Source organism: Diabrotica virgifera, chromosome 9, assembly GCF_917563875.1.
Source record: "Diabrotica virgifera virgifera chromosome 9, PGI_DIABVI_V3a".
In the NCBI taxonomy this organism is placed as follows: domain Eukaryota; kingdom Metazoa; phylum Arthropoda; class Insecta; order Coleoptera; family Chrysomelidae; genus Diabrotica; species Diabrotica virgifera.
This window is the reverse complement of record NC_065451.1, coordinates 159366892-159390672: the sequence shown is the minus strand read 5'-3', so window position 1 is coordinate 159390672 and position 23781 is coordinate 159366892. Positions and strand designations below refer to the sequence as shown.

Here is a 23781-nt window from a genome sequence, read left to right as displayed (position 1 = left end):
GCTTAATTGTTAATCGCACCAACAATCTTAACTACGTAGGTATTTCACGGCCAACCTAATAAAATTTTACGTATTTTCTGTTGCAATTAATGTTTAGCTTGAATCACCAATAACTCACACAAGTCCGCCTGGAACTACACAATTTTATCCACGTACATTCATGTAATTTGTTACAACAAATTTGTTGTTTTAATGTTAATCAAAACTGATATATTTTACATGCTATAAATTTTCATTTAACATGGAAATTTCATTCAGTATAAGGTCACTACTGACAAATTGAATTAAGTATTAAATTTAAAGAAATAGTCAGTCGGGCAAAGACTACGTGTCTACACTCTTAGTGAAATATGAATGTTTTATTCAACGTAGTTTTTTTAATTCTTGTAACAGTTTTTTCTACTACTAAGGGACTAGTTACAGGTAAGTTATCAATAAAGGGAAGAATATAATAGGCAAAGTGCATAGAGGGTTGTGAAAAATCTGGCAACGCGGTAATTTCTCGAAAACCGCTGGAACGATTTTTATACCCGGTCTATATAGACATTTCAAATAACAAAAATTGCCGGAGAGCCAAATATTGGTGGAGAGCTAGGGTATACCATAACAAATAAAGTTTAAAAAGTCCCCATGGATCCCATGTGTGCGTCAAAAGTTATTCGGGGTCAAAGGTCAAAATTTGAGATTTTTTGGATTTTTTTCGAAAACGGTAAGTTTTATCAAAAAAAACCTTAAACCAAAGTTGTAGATCTTAAAATTCTCTACAAAAATAGTCCTTACTATTTTTTCCTAAGAGTTGCCATTCCTGAGATATCGCGATTCAAAGAGTCACATTATACATGATATGCACACGTTTCCACACCACCTGTGAGGTAGTGTACTCGGCGCGTTTTTTTACCGTGGTTTCCCCTGTAGGCCTACTCCACTAACTGTTTTGACAATTTTAGGATAATTTAAGAAAACAATACCGGTCAAGTTCTAGATATTACCTTATTATTGATATTGATTATTGATATTGCTATTGATTACTAGGTTAACTATTGTTTTGATTTCTTTAGATATTTTAATCAGATTTATATTCTTGAAAGTCGACTTCAACAGTTAAGTCTTCTTCGATTTCATCTTGTTTCTCTTCCTCTTGCTGGATGTTCAAAAATTGTTCAAATGTGACTGAGTCATTGGTCTCTTCATTAAAATCACAGGAGTATTCCTTTGTTGTACTAAACTGGACATTTGAGCAAGACTGACCTTGGCAGTTGGTACACACTAGAGAACACAGCAACCTGACTTTTTTACATCCACATTTGGCACTACAACCTTTTTTGCAATTGCAAAAAATAATGTTAAGGATTTTTTCTGGAGCAGGTGGGAGTAAGGTTTTAATCGGTTCCAGAGTATTATCTATTAATTTCCAACCCCAGTCTTCTGGATTCAGTTCATTGCCTAGCCATGTTTGAACTTGATAATATACTCGATACAAATGTTGAAAATCAGATGGTGATGTTGGAGGAAGACATGATAGTTGTACTTGTTTCTTGTTTCGCGTATTTTTTACAAAAGTTAAGTATCGGTATTTATCAAGACAAATAATTTTTTTGGAGCTCCATGAACCGCAAGAAGAAAGCGAATTCCTTCCGTAATTATTGTTTGCGGTGTAGAATCAAGTTCTGTAAAAACTTAACAGCAGTCAGTCAAATCTTTTTTTTTTTTCGAATAATTTAAGTACTGACGTTTTGCCCCTTCTGTACATTGCGGACGTAGTGTCGCAGCCGGTTATCGCATGTAAAAATAAAATGTACTTTTGGCATTTGGGATAAGCCGATAAACTATTCGAAGAATATATCTCTGTTCGCTGTTGAGCCCTTCCAGGTTTCAGAAAATAAATAACTTTATCTCCTGGAGTCCTTGCAGTAATCAGTACCAACAAATCAACATCTTCACCAACTACAATTTTGTTGTGTTTGTTGCCTTAAATTTTTCAATTGCTATCTCAATTATAAGGACATCTGCGTCATTTTTAGCTTGTTTCACTTCAATATTTGCAGCTGTTAATTTGTCAGTTAACATGGAAATGAAACGAGATTTATTATTAATGTTGGCGAAAAATTGTTGTTGATTCGCTGGAACTGTTATATTTTCATCAAAGATAATCTCGGAACCCGATGATGTTTTTGTAGTTCGACGATCAACCACAACTGTTTTAGTTTCACTTAAAAGTTTATTGCAAATAAAGCAAAACTGAGACATTTTTAAAACTATCAAATTGTACAAATTAATAACGGTAACGGTACTAAATGGTAGACGCTTATAATAAGTACTTATATTCACTTGAACTGAACCTTTAGCACTAAAAGAAACAGATAATATTATGAACCAGACCTACGGACAATACTGTAGTCATTGCCTATAATAGACAATCTCTTCTTTTTTAAACAATGGTATAGCCAAATGTTTTTCAAGGCCACGTGGATAGAGGAAATTCAGTTTGGGACTGATTACCTTTTGAAGAAATAATTTCAGAATAGTATAATATACTATATAAAAGAGACACAAATAGGTATTTATACTTGTCTTAAGGGCCACATATGTATATACGTGGCGTATAAATATGTGCATATAATGTATAAAGTAACTTTTAAAATCGCGATATCTCAGGAATGGTAACTCTTAGGAAAAAAATTTTAAGGACGACTTTTGTAGAGAATGTTAAGATCTACAACTTTGGTTTGAGGTTTTTTTTTTTGATAAAACTTACCGTTTTCGAAAAAAATCCAAAAAATCTCAAATTTTGACCTTTGACCCCGAATAACTTTTGACGCACACATGGGATCGATGGGGACTTTTTAAACTTTATTTGTTATGATATACCCTATAGGTCTGGATCCCGCGTATGAAAAAAAAGTTGATTAATAGCAAGCTGAAAATTTGTTAATAGCTTAAGAGTGTCTAGTCGGACAAACTTTGATATATGGGAACACTGGAACAGGGACAGTTTTAATTGTGGAACAGGTTAAAAATTTGGAACGGTCAGATCACGAAAACGGTACACGTATTTTGTCCGACAGAACAGATTTAAACTCTCCAAACAGAGATTAAACTCTCATGCAAAAATCAGACTGCTATTTATCACCAAATGGGCGTTTTAATGAGTGGAACATGTATAATATGTCAAATGACAGAAATTATGACAGGTGATAAATTACAGTCTGATTTTTGCATGAGACTTTAATCTCTGTTCGGAGAGTTTAAGTCTGTTCTGTCGGACAAAATAAATGTGCCGTTTTCGTGGTCTGACCGTTCCAAATATTTAACCTGTTCCACAATTAAAACTGCCCCTGTTCCAGTGTTCCCATATATCAAAGTTTGTCCGATTAGACACCCTTAAGTTACTAACAAATTTTCAGCTTGCTATTAATCAACTTTTTTTTCATACGCCGGATCCAGACCTTTTGGCTCTCCGGCAATTTTTGTTATTTGCCAAGCATTTTGATGTAGGCCATTATTAGACTAGGTAACTGGTGGCGCAACTAGTGGGGCAACTGGTGGCGCAACTAGTGGCTCCACCAAATTAAAGCACACAAAATATTATGGGCAACTGGTGGCCGATATGAGCAACTGGTGGCGCAACCAGTTACCGTAGTCTAATAGGTCTCATTTACTTAAATGCCCCGTGACGTAATGAGTCACTGGTGGAGCAACTTGGTGGCGTCACCAGTTGCCTAATATAATACTGGCCTAAGTTGACCGGATTAAGGGTCTTCTAATGCGGCCGATATTATAGTGGTAATTACATTGTTGTAAAATCTTCCGTTTTTCTGAAAATCTAATGAGCTTTCTTATTTCAAATGGAACAACCTGTATTTTTTTTTCTTTTTTTTTGTAGATAAAGATTACGCTTCTTTACCAGACCTATTCCATCAAGATAATTTTGACAAATGCATGCTTTTTGGTGATGAAGCGCTGTACTGCAATTTTGAATACGAATTGGAACCACTAAATAATGAAAATGCCTTGTGGAAAACTATTCAAGTAAGTCTATACAATTTGAATAACGTTTTATTCCCAACTCAATACATTGGGAACTGTGTGGCCACCAACCGGGTCCTTGAGTTCCTTTCAGCTTATTACCCTGGGTCGAACTTATTTTATGTTCGATCCAATGTATCGTCGTCGTCAGTGCCGGATTAACCATTATAACCCAGGCTGTGGGTGAAAAAACGTGATATAATTCAGGAATTTTTGAAACCTATCAGGTGTTGTAAAGGACGATGCCAGAAATAACTTATACTAAAATGTAACCAAAAATTTTGTGCGGTTTTTTATTTATGACGATTTTCATTTGTTAAATTTACAATTTTTAAAGATTTTTAATTTTGCAGCTTAGGATATTCATTTTAGAGAAAAACTTTTAAATAGAAAATTGTAGTAAATTAAAAAACCTACAATTTGAGCTATGGCAAGTTTAATTTCGTTAATACGTCATTGCAAAACAGTCTGCGAAAAGTCCAAAATGGCCGTTTTTTGCAGTTGCCTTATTTATTGTAAAAATAACTTTTATGTAATTTTTAAGGCTTTAAAATGAATATCTTTCAATACTAAACAAAAAAATTCGTAGTGCCCGATTGGTGAACTTGTTGTTTAGATATTATAATTTGTTTATCCCAAGAGGTCAAATGTCCAAGGCTATAACTTTTTGAAAAAAAATCTTAGAGTTAATCTAAGATCCACTCTCCTTCTAAAGACTTATATTTTCATATTATGATGTAAATAAGTGCGTATAACATTTTGCAACCTATTATTTCGGGTTTGAAAATAAGGGGGCAAATTTCATTATAAACATTTAGAACTGAAGCCGCCCCTGTACATCCTACGAGTTTTTAACTTGCAGGTTATTGTTGCTGAAGACAAAATAAAGATTCAAAACTAAATAAAAATTTTCTACGACCAACTGAAGCCGAGATAATTGTTTATGTTTTTTTTTTTAAATCGTAGTGACTTTATTTATAACAATTAAGAAATTATTTCATTAATAAACGTCAAATACGGTTGCATCTAAAATAGCTCCAGAAAAAATTAATTTTTTAGTAGTTTAACTTAAATTAATTTTATAGTGGTTTTAATTATCATTGATAAGAAGTTTCAGTCCTATGGGTTAAACAGCCTAGGCTTCTTTTCACGGTGTTTAACTTTTGTGTGAACAGTTTAAAATTTGGCCATGGTTAAACGTACCTAAATATTGACATTCAGCTCGCAGTTTTTGTGACAATTAAAACATTTAAATTTCATCGTGGGTAAAATCATTTACATATTGTAGACTAGTGATACAAAAGTGAAAATATTCTCCCCAGATGGGGGAGAATATAAAAAAGACGCCAGTGTGCGAACTAAATACTGCTGAAGTTATTAGTGATAGTAATCAAGACATGGATACAGGAACTATCACCACAAATTCTTCTGCTACAAGGGAGGTAAAACTTTTTAATATTAATTGTAATAGTTACGACTTTCAAAATTGTTGTGTTTATGTTGAGAAGACCAATGATCAGAATATTTCCCGTTTGCATCCAATGGTTGTTGCAGATATTTTACATCAAAAATTAAAGATTAATAATATTAAGCAAATTAAAAGTATAGGAAGAAACCGTGTTAAAGTAATCCTCAAATCTATTTTGGATGCAAACAATTTAGTCAATAATAGTCACTTAAAGGACGATAATTTAAAAGCGTACATTCCAAATCACCTCTTGGAAATCAAAGGACTGATACGCGATGTTGATACCAAATATAATATTGACTATTTGAAAAAATATATGAGCTCTAGTTCACCAATTATTGATATTAAAAGAATGCACAGGAAAGTAGAAAAGGATGGAAATACAGAATACGTCCCTAGACGTAATGTTATAATTACTTTTGAAGGCAATTGTTTGCCAAACTATGTTGTGATAAATTATGTATTTTTCCAAGTGGAAAAATTGTTGGGTAAAGTGACGCAATGTTATAAATGCCTCAAATATGGACATATTTCTAGACAGTGTAAAGGTACACAGGAATACTGTATACAATGTGGACAAATTAAAAATGACATACATACATGTGATGAAACAAAAAAGTATTGCATACACTGTAAAACTGATAAGCATATATCTATCTCTAAAAACTGTCCTTTTTTCGAACATCAAAAAAAATAAAAAATATCATGATTGAACATAAAATCTCATATTTGGAGGCAAAAAATTTGAGTGACTCATCATTTTCTGGTCTTATTTCTAATAACAGATTTGAAATATTGTCAAATTCAGACAAAGAATTTCCAAAATTAACTAACTCCTCTGAAGTTAGTACATCTCCTTATTTCAAGCCATTGAGGCCTCACCTACAGAAACCCAAAAGTTTTAGCCAACCAAGCTGTAGTACATCAAGCACTGAGTATAGTGCAAATAAAAAAAGAAAAGTATCATCTCCAACTTCCGAAGATCCTACACCATATCTCATCCCTTTCAGATTTGGACCATCTCAACCTTTACCTCCCTTAAATAAGGAAAGTTTTCCTAATACAGACAATGATAAAAATAAGTTAGTAGATTCCTTAGTACTTCTTTTCTCAAGTTTTATTCAAAATATTAATTGTTTAGAAGAGGCAAAATCACTTGACATGAATTTGTTAGCCAAAGGTATTAATAATGTTCTAGATAATATTTTAAAAAATAACTCATCTAATGACGAACAAATCTAAACTCAAAATAATACAATGGAATGCTCGATCAGCTGTTGCTAACAAAAACAGCCTTATTAACTTTTTAATAACCGAAGATATTGACATAGCTTTAATAAGTGAAACTTGGTTTAAACGGGATGTTGTATATATTTATAGAGGTTATAATGTGATACGCGAAGATCGCGATGACGGCTATTCTGGAGTTGCTATTTTAATTAAAACTGGTATTCCTTTTGAGCGCATAACAATTAAAAAAAATTATATTCAAGACTTGCTTGCTTGTGGTATTAAAATCAACTATAAACAAAGTTATTTAAGTTTACTCTCTGTATATAGGTGCCCAAAAACTAAAACCAAAACCGAAGATTGGGATAAGTTATTTTCTCAACTAAAACACCCTTGTATCATTGGAGGAGATATGAATGCACATAATTCTTTGTGGGGCTCATATAAAAACGATAATATAGGCCATCAAATTGTGGAGACAATTCAGAATTTAGATTATGTAGTAATGAATAATGGACAACCAACTTGCCAAACGAGTCCAGGAAACTCAGTTTCCATGATTGATGTCACGTTTTGCTCACCATCCCTTTTTGATAAAACTTCGTGGTCTGTAGATCTTGATACCTTGGGATCAAATCATTTCGTTATAAAGGTTGTGATCGATGTCTTGGGAACTAATGCTAATACCATTTATCCCAGTACTAAGTGGAACATTAAAAAAGCAAATTGGTCATTATACTCTCAGCTTGTTGATACCTTATTAAACGAAAAACCTCACACATCCTTAAATACCCAAGAAAAATATAATTTCCTTATTGACTGTATTAATGAAGCTTCTAAACAATCTATTTCTGAATATAAACCATTTAAATGCAAACGGACTCCCCCTCCGTGGTGGGATTCGGAATGTGATCAATCCGTTGCAGAAAGAAAGAAGGCATTAATAAACTATAAAAACAATTCTTCTCCTGAAAATTTTTGTAAATGCAAAGAAGTAAATGCTCGTGTCAAAAAATTCCTGAAATTAAAGGCCAAACAAAGTTGGGTTGCATGGTGTTCAAAATTAAATAAACAAACTCCATCTAGTCTTATTTGGAATCAAGCAAGAAAAATGAATAGGAAAAAAGTTAATTTTTCATTACCTCTAAGTAATTCATGGGTAGACGATTTTTTCGATAAAATAGCTCCACCTTACGTAAATAACCAGTTAGATGTTATTAATTCTAAAACGCTTCCATCTGATCAGAATCATTTTCTCCTTACACCTTTTTCGAGAACTGAATTAGAATTTGCCCTTGATAATCGCGTTAGTACCTCACCAGGATACGATGCAATCAAATATCCTATGATACAACATTTACCAGATAACGCAAAACAATTACTTTTAAATATATTTGACCAGATAATTATTGAAGGCAACAGCATAATAGATTTTAAGCGTATTATAGTCGTTCCTATTCCCAAACCGGGGAAAGACCCTAAATTAGCTGAAGCTTACCGACCGATATCATTATTATCATGTATATTGAAGACTCTCGAACGGATCGTTTTAATGAGTGGAACATGTATAATATGTCAAATGACAGAAATTATGACAGGTGATAAATTACAGTCTGATTTTTGCATGAGACTTTAATCTCTGTTCGGAGAGTTTAAGTCTGTTCTGTCGGACAAAATAAATGTGCCGTTTTCGTGGTCTGACCGTTCCAAATATTTAACCTGTTCCACAATTAAAACTGCCCCTGTTCCAGTGTTCCCATATATCAAAGTTTGTCCGATTAGACACCCTTAAGTTACTAACAAATTTTCAGCTTGCTATTAATCAACTTTTTTTTCATACGCCGGATCCAGACCTTTTGGCTCTCCGGCAATTTTTGTTATTTGCCAAGCATTTTGATGTAGGCCATTATTAGACTAGGTAACTGGTGGCGCAACTAGTGGGGCAACTGGTGGCGCAACTAGTGGCTCCACCAAATTAAAGCACACAAAATATTATGGGCAACTGGTGGCCGATATGAGCAACTGGTGGCGCAACCAGTTACCGTAGTCTAATAGGTCTCATTTACTTAAATGCCCCGTGACGTAATGAGTCACTGGTGGAGCAACTTGGTGGCGTCACCAGTTGCCTAATATAATACTGGCCTAAGTTGACCGGATTAAGGGTCTTCTAATGCGGCCGATATTATAGTGGTAATTACATTGTTGTAAAATCTTCCGTTTTTCTGAAAATCTAATGAGCTTTCTTATTTCAAATGGAACAACCTGTATTTTTTTTTCTTTTTTTTTGTAGATAAAGATTACGCTTCTTTACCAGACCTATTCCATCAAGATAATTTTGACAAATGCATGCTTTTTGGTGATGAAGCGCTGTACTGCAATTTTGAATACGAATTGGAACCACTAAATAATGAAAATGCCTTGTGGAAAACTATTCAAGTAAGTCTATACAATTTGAATAACGTTTTATTCCCAACTCAATACATTGGGAACTGTGTGGCCACCAACCGGGTCCTTGAGTTCCTTTCAGCTTATTACCCTGGGTCGAACTTATTTTATGTTCGATCCAATGTATCGTCGTCGTCAGTGCCGGATTAACCATTATAACCCAGGCTGTGGGTGAAAAAACGTGATATAATTCAGGAATTTTTGAAACCTATCAGGTGTTGTAAAGGACGATGCCAGAAATAACTTATACTAAAATGTAACCAAAAATTTTGTGCGGTTTTTTATTTATGACGATTTTCATTTGTTAAATTTACAATTTTTAAAGATTTTTAATTTTGCAGCTTAGGATATTCATTTTAGAGAAAAACTTTTAAATAGAAAATTGTAGTAAATTAAAAAACCTACAATTTGAGCTATGGCAAGTTTAATTTCGTTAATACGTCATTGCAAAACAGTCTGCGAAAAGTCCAAAATGGCCGTTTTTTGCAGTTGCCTTATTTATTGTAAAAATAACTTTTATGTAATTTTTAAGGCTTTAAAATGAATATCTTTCAATACTAAACAAAAAAATTCGTAGTGCCCGATTGGTGAACTTGTTGTTTAGATATTATAATTTGTTTATCCCAAGAGGTCAAATGTCCAAGGCTATAACTTTTTGAAAAAAAATCTTAGAGTTAATCTAAGATCCACTCTCCTTCTAAAGACTTATATTTTCATATTATGATGTAAATAAGTGCGTATAACATTTTGCAACCTATTATTTCGGGTTTGAAAATAAGGGGGCAAATTTCATTATAAACATTTAGAACTGAAGCCGCCCCTGTACATCCTACGAGTTTTTAACTTGCAGGTTATTGTTGCTGAAGACAAAATAAAGATTCAAAACTAAATAAAAATTTTCTACGACCAACTGAAGCCGAGATAATTGTTTATGTTTTTTTTTTTAAATCGTAGTGACTTTATTTATAACAATTAAGAAATTATTTCATTAATAAACGTCAAATACGGTTGCATCTAAAATAGCTCCAGAAAAAATTAATTTTTTAGTAGTTTAACTTAAATTAATTTTATAGTGGTTTTAATTATCATTGATAAGAAGTTTCAGTCCTATGGGTTAAACAGCCTAGGCTTCTTTTCACGGTGTTTAACTTTTGTGTGAACAGTTTAAAATTTGGCCATGGTTAAACGTACCTAAATATTGACATTCAGCTCGCAGTTTTTGTGACAATTAAAACATTTAAATTTCATCGTGGGTAAAATCATTTACATATTGTAGACTAGTGATACAAAAGTGAAAATATTCTCCCCAGATGGGGGAGAATATAAAAAAGACGCCAGTGTGCGAACTAAATACTGCTGAAGTTATTAGTGATAGTAATCAAGACATGGATACAGGAACTATCACCACAAATTCTTCTGCTACAAGGGAGGTAAAACTTTTTAATATTAATTGTAATAGTTACGACTTTCAAAATTGTTGTGTTTATGTTGAGAAGACCAATGATCAGAATATTTCCCGTTTGCATCCAATGGTTGTTGCAGATATTTTACATCAAAAATTAAAGATTAATAATATTAAGCAAATTAAAAGTATAGGAAGAAACCGTGTTAAAGTAATCCTCAAATCTATTTTGGATGCAAACAATTTAGTCAATAATAGTCACTTAAAGGACGATAATTTAAAAGCGTACATTCCAAATCACCTCTTGGAAATCAAAGGACTGATACGCGATGTTGATACCAAATATAATATTGACTATTTGAAAAAATATATGAGCTCTAGTTCACCAATTATTGATATTAAAAGAATGCACAGGAAAGTAGAAAAGGATGGAAATACAGAATACGTCCCTAGACGTAATGTTATAATTACTTTTGAAGGCAATTGTTTGCCAAACTATGTTGTGATAAATTATGTATTTTTCCAAGTGGAAAAATTGTTGGGTAAAGTGACGCAATGTTATAAATGCCTCAAATATGGACATATTTCTAGACAGTGTAAAGGTACACAGGAATACTGTATACAATGTGGACAAATTAAAAATGACATACATACATGTGATGAAACAAAAAAGTATTGCATACACTGTAAAACTGATAAGCATATATCTATCTCTAAAAACTGTCCTTTTTTCGAACATCAAAAAAAATAAAAAATATCATGATTGAACATAAAATCTCATATTTGGAGGCAAAAAATTTGAGTGACTCATCATTTTCTGGTCTTATTTCTAATAACAGATTTGAAATATTGTCAAATTCAGACAAAGAATTTCCAAAATTAACTAACTCCTCTGAAGTTAGTACATCTCCTTATTTCAAGCCATTGAGGCCTCACCTACAGAAACCCAAAAGTTTTAGCCAACCAAGCTGTAGTACATCAAGCACTGAGTATAGTGCAAATAAAAAAAGAAAAGTATCATCTCCAACTTCCGAAGATCCTACACCATATCTCATCCCTTTCAGATTTGGACCATCTCAACCTTTACCTCCCTTAAATAAGGAAAGTTTTCCTAATACAGACAATGATAAAAATAAGTTAGTAGATTCCTTAGTACTTCTTTTCTCAAGTTTTATTCAAAATATTAATTGTTTAGAAGAGGCAAAATCACTTGACATGAATTTGTTAGCCAAAGGTATTAATAATGTTCTAGATAATATTTTAAAAAATAACTCATCTAATGACGAACAAATCTAAACTCAAAATAATACAATGGAATGCTCGATCAGCTGTTGCTAACAAAAACAGCCTTATTAACTTTTTAATAACCGAAGATATTGACATAGCTTTAATAAGTGAAACTTGGTTTAAACGGGATGTTGTATATATTTATAGAGGTTATAATGTGATACGCGAAGATCGCGATGACGGCTATTCTGGAGTTGCTATTTTAATTAAAACTGGTATTCCTTTTGAGCGCATAACAATTAAAAAAAATTATATTCAAGACTTGCTTGCTTGTGGTATTAAAATCAACTATAAACAAAGTTATTTAAGTTTACTCTCTGTATATAGGTGCCCAAAAACTAAAACCAAAACCGAAGATTGGGATAAGTTATTTTCTCAACTAAAACACCCTTGTATCATTGGAGGAGATATGAATGCACATAATTCTTTGTGGGGCTCATATAAAAACGATAATATAGGCCATCAAATTGTGGAGACAATTCAGAATTTAGATTATGTAGTAATGAATAATGGACAACCAACTTGCCAAACGAGTCCAGGAAACTCAGTTTCCATGATTGATGTCACGTTTTGCTCACCATCCCTTTTTGATAAAACTTCGTGGTCTGTAGATCTTGATACCTTGGGATCAAATCATTTCGTTATAAAGGTTGTGATCGATGTCTTGGGAACTAATGCTAATACCATTTATCCCAGTACTAAGTGGAACATTAAAAAAGCAAATTGGTCATTATACTCTCAGCTTGTTGATACCTTATTAAACGAAAAACCTCACACATCCTTAAATACCCAAGAAAAATATAATTTCCTTATTGACTGTATTAATGAAGCTTCTAAACAATCTATTTCTGAATATAAACCATTTAAATGCAAACGGACTCCCCCTCCGTGGTGGGATTCGGAATGTGATCAATCCGTTGCAGAAAGAAAGAAGGCATTAATAAACTATAAAAACAATTCTTCTCCTGAAAATTTTTGTAAATGCAAAGAAGTAAATGCTCGTGTCAAAAAATTCCTGAAATTAAAGGCCAAACAAAGTTGGGTTGCATGGTGTTCAAAATTAAATAAACAAACTCCATCTAGTCTTATTTGGAATCAAGCAAGAAAAATGAATAGGAAAAAAGTTAATTTTTCATTACCTCTAAGTAATTCATGGGTAGACGATTTTTTCGATAAAATAGCTCCACCTTACGTAAATAACCAGTTAGATGTTATTAATTCTAAAACGCTTCCATCTGATCAGAATCATTTTCTCCTTACACCTTTTTCGAGAACTGAATTAGAATTTGCCCTTGATAATCGCGTTAGTACCTCACCAGGATACGATGCAATCAAATATCCTATGATACAACATTTACCAGATAACGCAAAACAATTACTTTTAAATATATTTGACCAGATAATTATTGAAGGCAACAGCATAATAGATTTTAAGCGTATTATAGTCGTTCCTATTCCCAAACCGGGGAAAGACCCTAAATTAGCTGAAGCTTACCGACCGATATCATTATTATCATGTATATTGAAGACTCTCGAACGGATCGTTTTAATGAGTGGAACATGTATAATATGTCAAATGACAGAAATTATGACAGGTGATAAATTACAGTCTGATTTTTGCATGAGACTTTAATCTCTGTTCGGAGAGTTTAAGTCTGTTCTGTCGGACAAAATAAATGTGCCGTTTTCGTGGTCTGACCGTTCCAAATATTTAACCTGTTCCACAATTAAAACTGCCCCTGTTCCAGTGTTCCCATATATCAAAGTTTGTCCGATTAGACACCCTTAAGTTACTAACAAATTTTCAGCTTGCTATTAATCAACTTTTTTTTCATACGCCGGATCCAGACCTTTTGGCTCTCCGGCAATTTTTGTTATTTGCCAAGCATTTTGATGTAGGCCATTATTAGACTAGGTAACTGGTGGCGCAACTAGTGGGGCAACTGGTGGCGCAACTAGTGGCTCCACCAAATTAAAGCACACAAAATATTATGGGCAACTGGTGGCCGATATGAGCAACTGGTGGCGCAACCAGTTACCGTAGTCTAATAGGTCTCATTTACTTAAATGCCCCGTGACGTAATGAGTCACTGGTGGAGCAACTTGGTGGCGTCACCAGTTGCCTAATATAATACTGGCCTAAGTTGACCGGATTAAGGGTCTTCTAATGCGGCCGATATTATAGTGGTAATTACATTGTTGTAAAATCTTCCGTTTTTCTGAAAATCTAATGAGCTTTCTTATTTCAAATGGAACAACCTGTATTTTTTTTTCTTTTTTTTTGTAGATAAAGATTACGCTTCTTTACCAGACCTATTCCATCAAGATAATTTTGACAAATGCATGCTTTTTGGTGATGAAGCGCTGTACTGCAATTTTGAATACGAATTGGAACCACTAAATAATGAAAATGCCTTGTGGAAAACTATTCAAGTAAGTCTATACAATTTGAATAACGTTTTATTCCCAACTCAATACATTGGGAACTGTGTGGCCACCAACCGGGTCCTTGAGTTCCTTTCAGCTTATTACCCTGGGTCGAACTTATTTTATGTTCGATCCAATGTATCGTCGTCGTCAGTGCCGGATTAACCATTATAACCCAGGCTGTGGGTGAAAAAACGTGATATAATTCAGGAATTTTTGAAACCTATCAGGTGTTGTAAAGGACGATGCCAGAAATAACTTATACTAAAATGTAACCAAAAATTTTGTGCGGTTTTTTATTTATGACGATTTTCATTTGTTAAATTTACAATTTTTAAAGATTTTTAATTTTGCAGCTTAGGATATTCATTTTAGAGAAAAACTTTTAAATAGAAAATTGTAGTAAATTAAAAAACCTACAATTTGAGCTATGGCAAGTTTAATTTCGTTAATACGTCATTGCAAAACAGTCTGCGAAAAGTCCAAAATGGCCGTTTTTTGCAGTTGCCTTATTTATTGTAAAAATAACTTTTATGTAATTTTTAAGGCTTTAAAATGAATATCTTTCAATACTAAACAAAAAAATTCGTAGTGCCCGATTGGTGAACTTGTTGTTTAGATATTATAATTTGTTTATCCCAAGAGGTCAAATGTCCAAGGCTATAACTTTTTGAAAAAAAATCTTAGAGTTAATCTAAGATCCACTCTCCTTCTAAAGACTTATATTTTCATATTATGATGTAAATAAGTGCGTATAACATTTTGCAACCTATTATTTCGGGTTTGAAAATAAGGGGGCAAATTTCATTATAAACATTTAGAACTGAAGCCGCCCCTGTACATCCTACGAGTTTTTAACTTGCAGGTTATTGTTGCTGAAGACAAAATAAAGATTCAAAACTAAATAAAAATTTTCTACGACCAACTGAAGCCGAGATAATTGTTTATGTTTTTTTTTTTAAATCGTAGTGACTTTATTTATAACAATTAAGAAATTATTTCATTAATAAACGTCAAATACGGTTGCATCTAAAATAGCTCCAGAAAAAATTAATTTTTTAGTAGTTTAACTTAAATTAATTTTATAGTGGTTTTAATTATCATTGATAAGAAGTTTCAGTCCTATGGGTTAAACAGCCTAGGCTTCTTTTCACGGTGTTTAACTTTTGTGTGAACAGTTTAAAATTTGGCCATGGTTAAACGTACCTAAATATTGACATTCAGCTCGCAGTTTTTGTGACAATTAAAACATTTAAATTTCATCGTGGGTAAAATCATTTACATATTGTAGACTAGTGATACAAAAGTGAAAATATTCTCCCCAGATGGGGGAGAATATAAAAAAGACGCCAGTGTGCGAACTAAATACTGCTGAAGTTATTAGTGATAGTAATCAAGACATGGATACAGGAACTATCACCACAAATTCTTCTGCTACAAGGGAGGTAAAACTTTTTAATATTAATTGTAATAGTTACGACTTTCAAAATTGTTGTGTTTATGTTGAGAAGACCAATGATCAGAATATTTCCCGTTTGCATCCAATGGTTGTTGCAGATATTTTACATCAAAAATTAAAGATTAATAATATTAAGCAAATTAAAAGTATAGGAAGAAACCGTGTTAAAGTAATCCTCAAATCTATTTTGGATGCAAACAATTTAGTCAATAATAGTCACTTAAAGGACGATAATTTAAAAGCGTACATTCCAAATCACCTCTTGGAAATCAAAGGACTGATACGCGATGTTGATACCAAATATAATATTGACTATTTGAAAAAATATATGAGCTCTAGTTCACCAATTATTGATATTAAAAGAATGCACAGGAAAGTAGAAAAGGATGGAAATACAGAATACGTCCCTAGACGTAATGTTATAATTACTTTTGAAGGCAATTGTTTGCCAAACTATGTTGTGATAAATTATGTATTTTTCCAAGTGGAAAAATTGTTGGGTAAAGTGACGCAATGTTATAAATGCCTCAAATATGGACATATTTCTAGACAGTGTAAAGGTACACAGGAATACTGTATACAATGTGGACAAATTAAAAATGACATACATACATGTGATGAAACAAAAAAGTATTGCATACACTGTAAAACTGATAAGCATATATCTATCTCTAAAAACTGTCCTTTTTTCGAACATCAAAAAAAATAAAAAATATCATGATTGAACATAAAATCTCATATTTGGAGGCAAAAAATTTGAGTGACTCATCATTTTCTGGTCTTATTTCTAATAACAGATTTGAAATATTGTCAAATTCAGACAAAGAATTTCCAAAATTAACTAACTCCTCTGAAGTTAGTACATCTCCTTATTTCAAGCCATTGAGGCCTCACCTACAGAAACCCAAAAGTTTTAGCCAACCAAGCTGTAGTACATCAAGCACTGAGTATAGTGCAAATAAAAAAAGAAAAGTATCATCTCCAACTTCCGAAGATCCTACACCATATCTCATCCCTTTCAGATTTGGACCATCTCAACCTTTACCTCCCTTAAATAAGGAAAGTTTTCCTAATACAGACAATGATAAAAATAAGTTAGTAGATTCCTTAGTACTTCTTTTCTCAAGTTTTATTCAAAATATTAATTGTTTAGAAGAGGCAAAATCACTTGACATGAATTTGTTAGCCAAAGGTATTAATAATGTTCTAGATAATATTTTAAAAAATAACTCATCTAATGACGAACAAATCTAAACTCAAAATAATACAATGGAATGCTCGATCAGCTGTTGCTAACAAAAACAGCCTTATTAACTTTTTAATAACCGAAGATATTGACATAGCTTTAATAAGTGAAACTTGGTTTAAACGGGATGTTGTATATATTTATAGAGGTTATAATGTGATACGCGAAGATCGCGATGACGGCTATTCTGGAGTTGCTATTTTAATTAAAACTGGTATTCCTTTTGAGCGCATAACAATTAAAAAAAATTATATTCAAGACTTGCTTGCTTGTGGTATTAAAATCAACTATAAACAAAGTTATTTAAGTTTACTCTCTGTATATAGGTGCCCAAAAACTAAAACCAAAACCGAAGATTGGGATAAGTTATTTTCTCAACTAAAACACCCTTGTATCATTGGAGGAGATATGAATGCACATAATTCTTTGTGGGGCTCATATAAAAACGATAATATAGGCCATCAAATTGTGGAGACAATTCAGAATTTAGATTATGTAGTAATGAATAATGGACAACCAACTTGCCAAACGAGTCCAGGAAACTCAGTTTCCATGATTGATGTCACGTTTTGCTCACCATCCCTTTTTGATAAAACTTCGTGGTCTGTAGATCTTGATACCTTGGGATCAAATCATTTCGTTATAAAGGTTGTGATCGATGTCTTGGGAACTAATGCTAATACCATTTATCCCAGTACTAAGTGGAACATTAAAAAAGCAAATTGGTCATTATACTCTCAGCTTGTTGATACCTTATTAAACGAAAAACCTCACACATCCTTAAATACCCAAGAAAAATATAATTTCCTTATTGACTGTATTAATGAAGCTTCTAAACAATCTATTTCTGAATATAAACCATTTAAATGCAAACGGACTCCCCCTCCGTGGTGGGATTCGGAATGTGATCAATCCGTTGCAGAAAGAAAGAAGGCATTAATAAACTATAAAAACAATTCTTCTCCTGAAAATTTTTGTAAATGCAAAGAAGTAAATGCTCGTGTCAAAAAATTCCTGAAATTAAAGGCCAAACAAAGTTGGGTTGCATGGTGTTCAAAATTAAATAAACAAACTCCATCTAGTCTTATTTGGAATCAAGCAAGAAAAATGAATAGGAAAAAAGTTAATTTTTCATTACCTCTAAGTAATTCATGGGTAGACGATTTTTTCGATAAAATAGCTCCACCTTACGTAAATAACCAGTTAGATGTTATTAATTCTAAAACGCTTCCATCTGATCAGAATCATTTTCTCCTTACACCTTTTTCGAGAACTGAATTAGAATTTGCCCTTGATAATCGCGTTAGTACCTCACCAGGATACGATGCAATCAAATATCCTATGATACAACATTTACCAGATAACGCAAAACAATTACTTTTAAATATATTTGACCAGATAATTATTGAAGGCAACAGCATAATAGATTTTAAGCGTATTATAGTCGTTCCTATTCCCAAACCGGGGAAAGACCCTAAATTAGCTGAAGCTTACCGACCGATATCATTATTATCATGTATATTGAAGACTCTCGAACGGATGGTTAAGATTAGGTTGGATTGGTGGCTAAGGGATCAAAATCCTTTACCCGCTAACCAACATGGTTTTAAAAAAGGTTATGGAACTTTAGATTCCTTAACAACTCTTGTTGTAGACATTCAGAACAGTTTTTCCAGGAACAGTTATGTGCCCGCTTTATTTTTAGACATCGAAGGTGCTTATGACTCTGTCTCTCTTTCAATTCTCCAAGAAAAAATGATTACATTTTTTAATATTCCATCACAGTTTGCTTCTAACATTGTAAACCTGTATAAAAATAGAATAATTTATTTAAAAAATAATCATACTCTTATAGGCCCTAGACTTAATAATAAAGGATTACCTCAGGGCTCCGTTTTGAGCCCTATTTTATTTAACATTTACACAGCAGATCTACACAACATCACTATTAACAATATTGCATTTAATGTTGTACAATATGCTGACGATTTCTGTTTGTACACAGAACACAACAAATATCAGCAATCCATTGAAAACTTGAATAGTGTCTATGGTCTCCATAAAAAATGGTTTATTGAAAATGGCTTTGAATTATCATGCAGTAAATCACAAGTTTGTTTATTTACCAGACATAACTTTCCTAATATTAGCACAATCACCTTAGGTGGGCATAAATTTTCTTTTAAAAATAAAATTAAATATCCTGGAATGATACTCGACCAAAAATTGACCTGGAAGTTACATATTGACGACATGTTGAACAGGTGTAATAAGGGAATAAACTTTCTTAAATCAATTAATAGAACTTGGTGGGGATCGGATGTTGAAGTAAGTTTATTATTTTATAAAGCTTACATACGATCTATTTTCGATTACGGCAGTGTTTTGTATGGATCAGCAAGTAATGCACTACTAAACAAAATCAACGTTTTACAGAATTCAGCCTTACGAATATGTCTAGGGGCTATGAGATCCACTCCAGTACAAGCTTTATATTTGGAAGCCTTGGAACCTCCTTTAAATCTAAGACGAAGTTTTTTGTCCAAAAAATATTTAATGAAAGTATACTTAATTAACCCTCTTCTATACCAAAAAATAGTGACTTTAAGTTGCCATGATCTAACCAATAAATATTGGCAAAAAAAGAAATCTCCCTTACTGTGTGAAGCTTATAATCAAAATATAGTACTCTTAAAAAATATAGATAAAACGAACGACTTATTCAAAAAATACGCGTACTCTTCTTTCTTTTCTCCTACAGATATTATTGTACCAAATTATAGTGAAAACATATATTTAAATAAAAATATTCTTTTATCCATAACGAATAGTTACAATGAGTCAATAGCTCTATATACAGATGCGTCTAAATCTGCAGATGGAACTGGATGCGCCTTTTTTATACCATCGGGACATATAGAAAAGAAATTCAAACTGAAACCGGAGACTTCGATTTATACAGCAGAGGCTATTGCAATATATGAAGCTTTACTATATGTAGCTGAATTTGATTTCGCCCATATTATAATTTTGTCTGACTCCTTAGCAGTATTGAAATCTCTTGGTAAATATGGACCCCCAAACATCCAAGACTGCCCATACATTTATAAAATTAAACATATTAAACAAAATCTTTTAACCAAAGGAATCAATGTACATTTTATCTGGATTAAAGCACACGCAGGATTTGAACATAATGAGTATGTCGACTTATTAGCCAAAGAAAGCGTTTCATCCGATACCAGTATTCTACATAAAATAACACTGACTGATAGTATAATCTCTTTCAAGTCAACACTGCATCGGGAGTGGAGCTACCAGTGGAAGGAATACTCTTTTGTGAATCAAAATAGATACTCGTTAATTCAGCCCGATATTCCCAAATTTCCTTGGTACAAGTCTTGTAGAGCTTCTAGAAAGTACATAACTTCTATTATTAGAGTACGATTCGGGCACGCATGTTATCCAAAGCATTTATTTAAAATACAGGTTTTGGTTAATGATAAATGTGAGCATTGTGAAGAGGAAAGTGATTTAGATCATATATTTTTTGGTTGTTCTAAAAATACAATTTACTCATCTAAATTAATAAATGATTTATTAAAATGTAAAGTAGCAACTCCTTGGAATATACTATATTTATTATCACTTGGTTCTGTCGATGTATACAACTCTTTAATTAACTTTTTAAAAGACAGCAAATTATCATTATAATTCCCTTAAACATTTTTAATTAATACCTTTGGTAGTTAGTAGTTTTAGCTGTTAAGCTTAGTGTTACTTAATACCTTTTAGTTGTTATCTTTGTTTTAAACCTGTTTTGTATAACTTGATAACTTGTATTCCTTATGTGTCTGGCAGTATGACGGTAAGTCTAAGCCAAAATATAAAAAAAAAAAAAAACAGAAATTATTTTACAGTCATCGAATAAAGAAAGACTTATATTATCTTAAAATAAAAATTATTTTAACCGAAAATTACATTTAGTTATTAAAAATGGTTTTTAAAGTGTAATGAAGATTTATTTTTCGTTACGACTATGATTTATTGTGTCGGTTGCCCTTAGCAACGGCTAGCAACTTATAATACATTGTATCACGGTTTTTGCTTTAAATTTTAAAGCACCGATTGGATTGACATGAAATTTGGCAAACACATAGATAACATGTTAAAGAATAAAAATGATATTGGGCCTCTGTGTGCTTCTGTCCTGGGGGTGAGTTTCACCCCTGATGAGGGGTGAAAAAATATGTTTTCAAAATAAGTTCGGAAATGGATAAAACGTCTAATTCTAAGCACTTTTCGTTCTATAGCATTTTTTCACCAAGTTAATACCTTTCGAGTTATTTTCGAGTAAATACCTTAATTTTTCAACAACAAAAAAACACGTTTTTAGGCGGTTTTTGACAAATAACTCAAAAAATTAGTGTTTTATTGAAAAAATGGGTTTTAACAAAAATATAGCAAATTAAAAATTGAAAAAAATGTTGTATGCATGAAATCTCTAGACCGAGTATAAACAAAGTTCTAGCTAATGAAAAATAGGTTCATATCCGTCAAATTTCAAAGTGAATTATTTCAACGTGAAATAATCAAAAAATCATGCACTTTTTGGAGAAAAATCATTTTTTAAAGTATTTAAAAAATATGTAAATCTGTTTTTAAAAAATGTTTATAGCATCAAAAGTATAATAATAATAATATCGTATGGCATTTTTGCCGGGGAGATCCTTTCGGATAGTTCCAGCGCCAATTACATCTTTAACCCTGTTTCAAGTAACTAGTGTCGATGTACACTAGCCCAGGGGGACCGACGGCTTAACGTACTCTCCGAGGCACGGTGAGACGGCTCGTGTCATTATTGGAAATGAAAATGGTTTGTCTTTGGCAGGGATCGAACCCACGTCTACTGGCGTATGAGGCCAGCGTTTATGCCGTTACCCAGCATCAAAAGTAAGCAAGTTGCTCTGAAAATAAATTTGATCTCTTTTTTTGGTAAAAAAAACTCGAAAGTCAACCCCCAATTAGCATCTTAAATCAAATTAATCATTACCACTTCACAAGTTATTTTGCTCATGTATTATTTATATGATCTTTAAGTATCATCGGTTCAAAGGGCTTATTTAAAAAAAAAGTTGGTTTTAAAATAAATCTGTTTTAATTTTTAATTTAAAAAAAAATGTTTTTTTCTAAATAACTTAAAATTTATTAATGTGACCAAAAATCACAAAGAGTAAAAAAATTTAGTTTTTGCTGTTATGAATATTTTGGATCTTTTGCTTTTTTTTTGGAAGGCAAAAATTTGTTAAGGTATGGCTGTTCTAAATTTACATACACTCGTGATTATTGACTAGTTCAAGTCCTTTTAACTACAGCCCGTTCAAAAATAAGCACTTTGAACCGATGAAACTTACAGATATAAACGACACATACACGAGTAAAACAACATTGAAGTAAAATTGATTAATTCCATTTTTGATGCTAATTAGGGGGTGACTTTCCCGAGTTTTTTGACCAAAAAAAAAGAGATCAACTTTATTTTCAGCGTAAATTGCTTACTTTTGATGCTATAAACTTTTTTTAAAACAGATATACATATTTTTTAAACACTTTAAAAAAGTTGTAATGATTTTTCTCCAAAAATTGCATGATTTTTCGGTTATTTCACGTTGAAATAATTCACTCTTTTTCATTAGCTAGAACTTTGTTTCTGCTGGGTCTAGAGATTTCACGCGTACACCATTTTTTTTTCAATTTTTAATTTGCTATATTTTTATTAAAACTCTTTCTTTTAATAAAATACTTACTTTTTGAGTTATTTGTCAAAAACCGCCTAAAAACGTGTTTTTTTGTTGTTAAAATATGAAGGTATTTACTCGAAAATAACTCGAAAGGTATTAACTTGGTGAAAAAATGCTATACAAAAAAAGGTGCTTAGAATTAGACGTTTTATCCATTTCCGAACTTATTTTGAACATATATTTTTTCACCCCTTATAAGGGGTGAAACTCACCCCTAGGACAAAAGCACACAGAGGCCCAATATAATTTTTATTCCTTAACATAGTATCTATGCGTTTGCCAAATTTCATGTCAATCCAAGCGGTGCTTTAAAATTTAAAGCGAAAACTGTGATTCAATGTATTATAACTTGCTAGCCGTTGCTAAGGGCAACCAACACAATAAATCACAGTCGAAACGAAAAATAAATCTCCACTACATTTTAAAAATCATTTTTAATAATTAAATGTAACTTTTGGTCAAAATAATTTTTATTTTAAGATAATATCCGTCTTTCTTTAGTCAATGACTGAAATAATTTCTTAATTGTTATAAATAAAGTCACTACGATTTAAGAAAACAAAAACAATTATCTCGGCTTCATTTGGTCGTAGAGTATTTTTATTTGGTTTTGAATCTTTATTTTGGCTTCAGCAACAATAATCTGCAAGTTAGAAACTCATAGGATGTACAGGGGTGGCTTCAGTTCTAAATGTTTATAACGAAATTTGCCCCCTTATTTTTAAACCCGAAATAAAGGGTTGAAAAATGTTATACGCATTTATTTACATCAGAATATGAAAATATAAGTCTTTATAAGGAGAATGGATCTTGGATTAACTCTGTACGATTTTTTTTCAAAAAGTTATAGCCTTGGACATTTGACCTCTTGGGATAAACAAATTATAATATCTAAGCAACAAGTTCACAAATCGGGCACTACAAATTTTTTTTATCTTTAGTATTGAAAGATCTTCATTTTAAAGCCTTAAAAAATGCATAAAAGTTATT

At 32.2% G+C, this 23781-nt stretch overlaps 1 protein-coding gene across 4 annotated transcripts in view; it reads left to right on the top strand.

Moving 5' to 3' along the window:
- Positions 1-288: 288 nt before the first annotated feature.
- The window catches only part of LOC126892658 (nose resistant to fluoxetine protein 6-like), a 149692-nt gene continuing 126199 nt past the window's right edge, over positions 289-23781 (top strand). For 2 of the 4 annotated variants that reach the window (XM_050662300.1, XM_050662299.1), the window contains exons 1-2: positions 289-423; positions 14146-14291. In XM_050662300.1, the coding sequence (XP_050518257.1) occupies positions 351-423; positions 14146-14291 (219 nt within the window). In that variant the 5' untranslated portion in view covers positions 289-350. Of the gene's footprint in view, positions 424-3883; positions 4030-9014; positions 9161-14145; positions 14292-23781 lie in introns of all 4 variants that reach the window. The other 2 variants (XM_050662298.1, XM_050662297.1) reach the window with 2 other exon arrangements.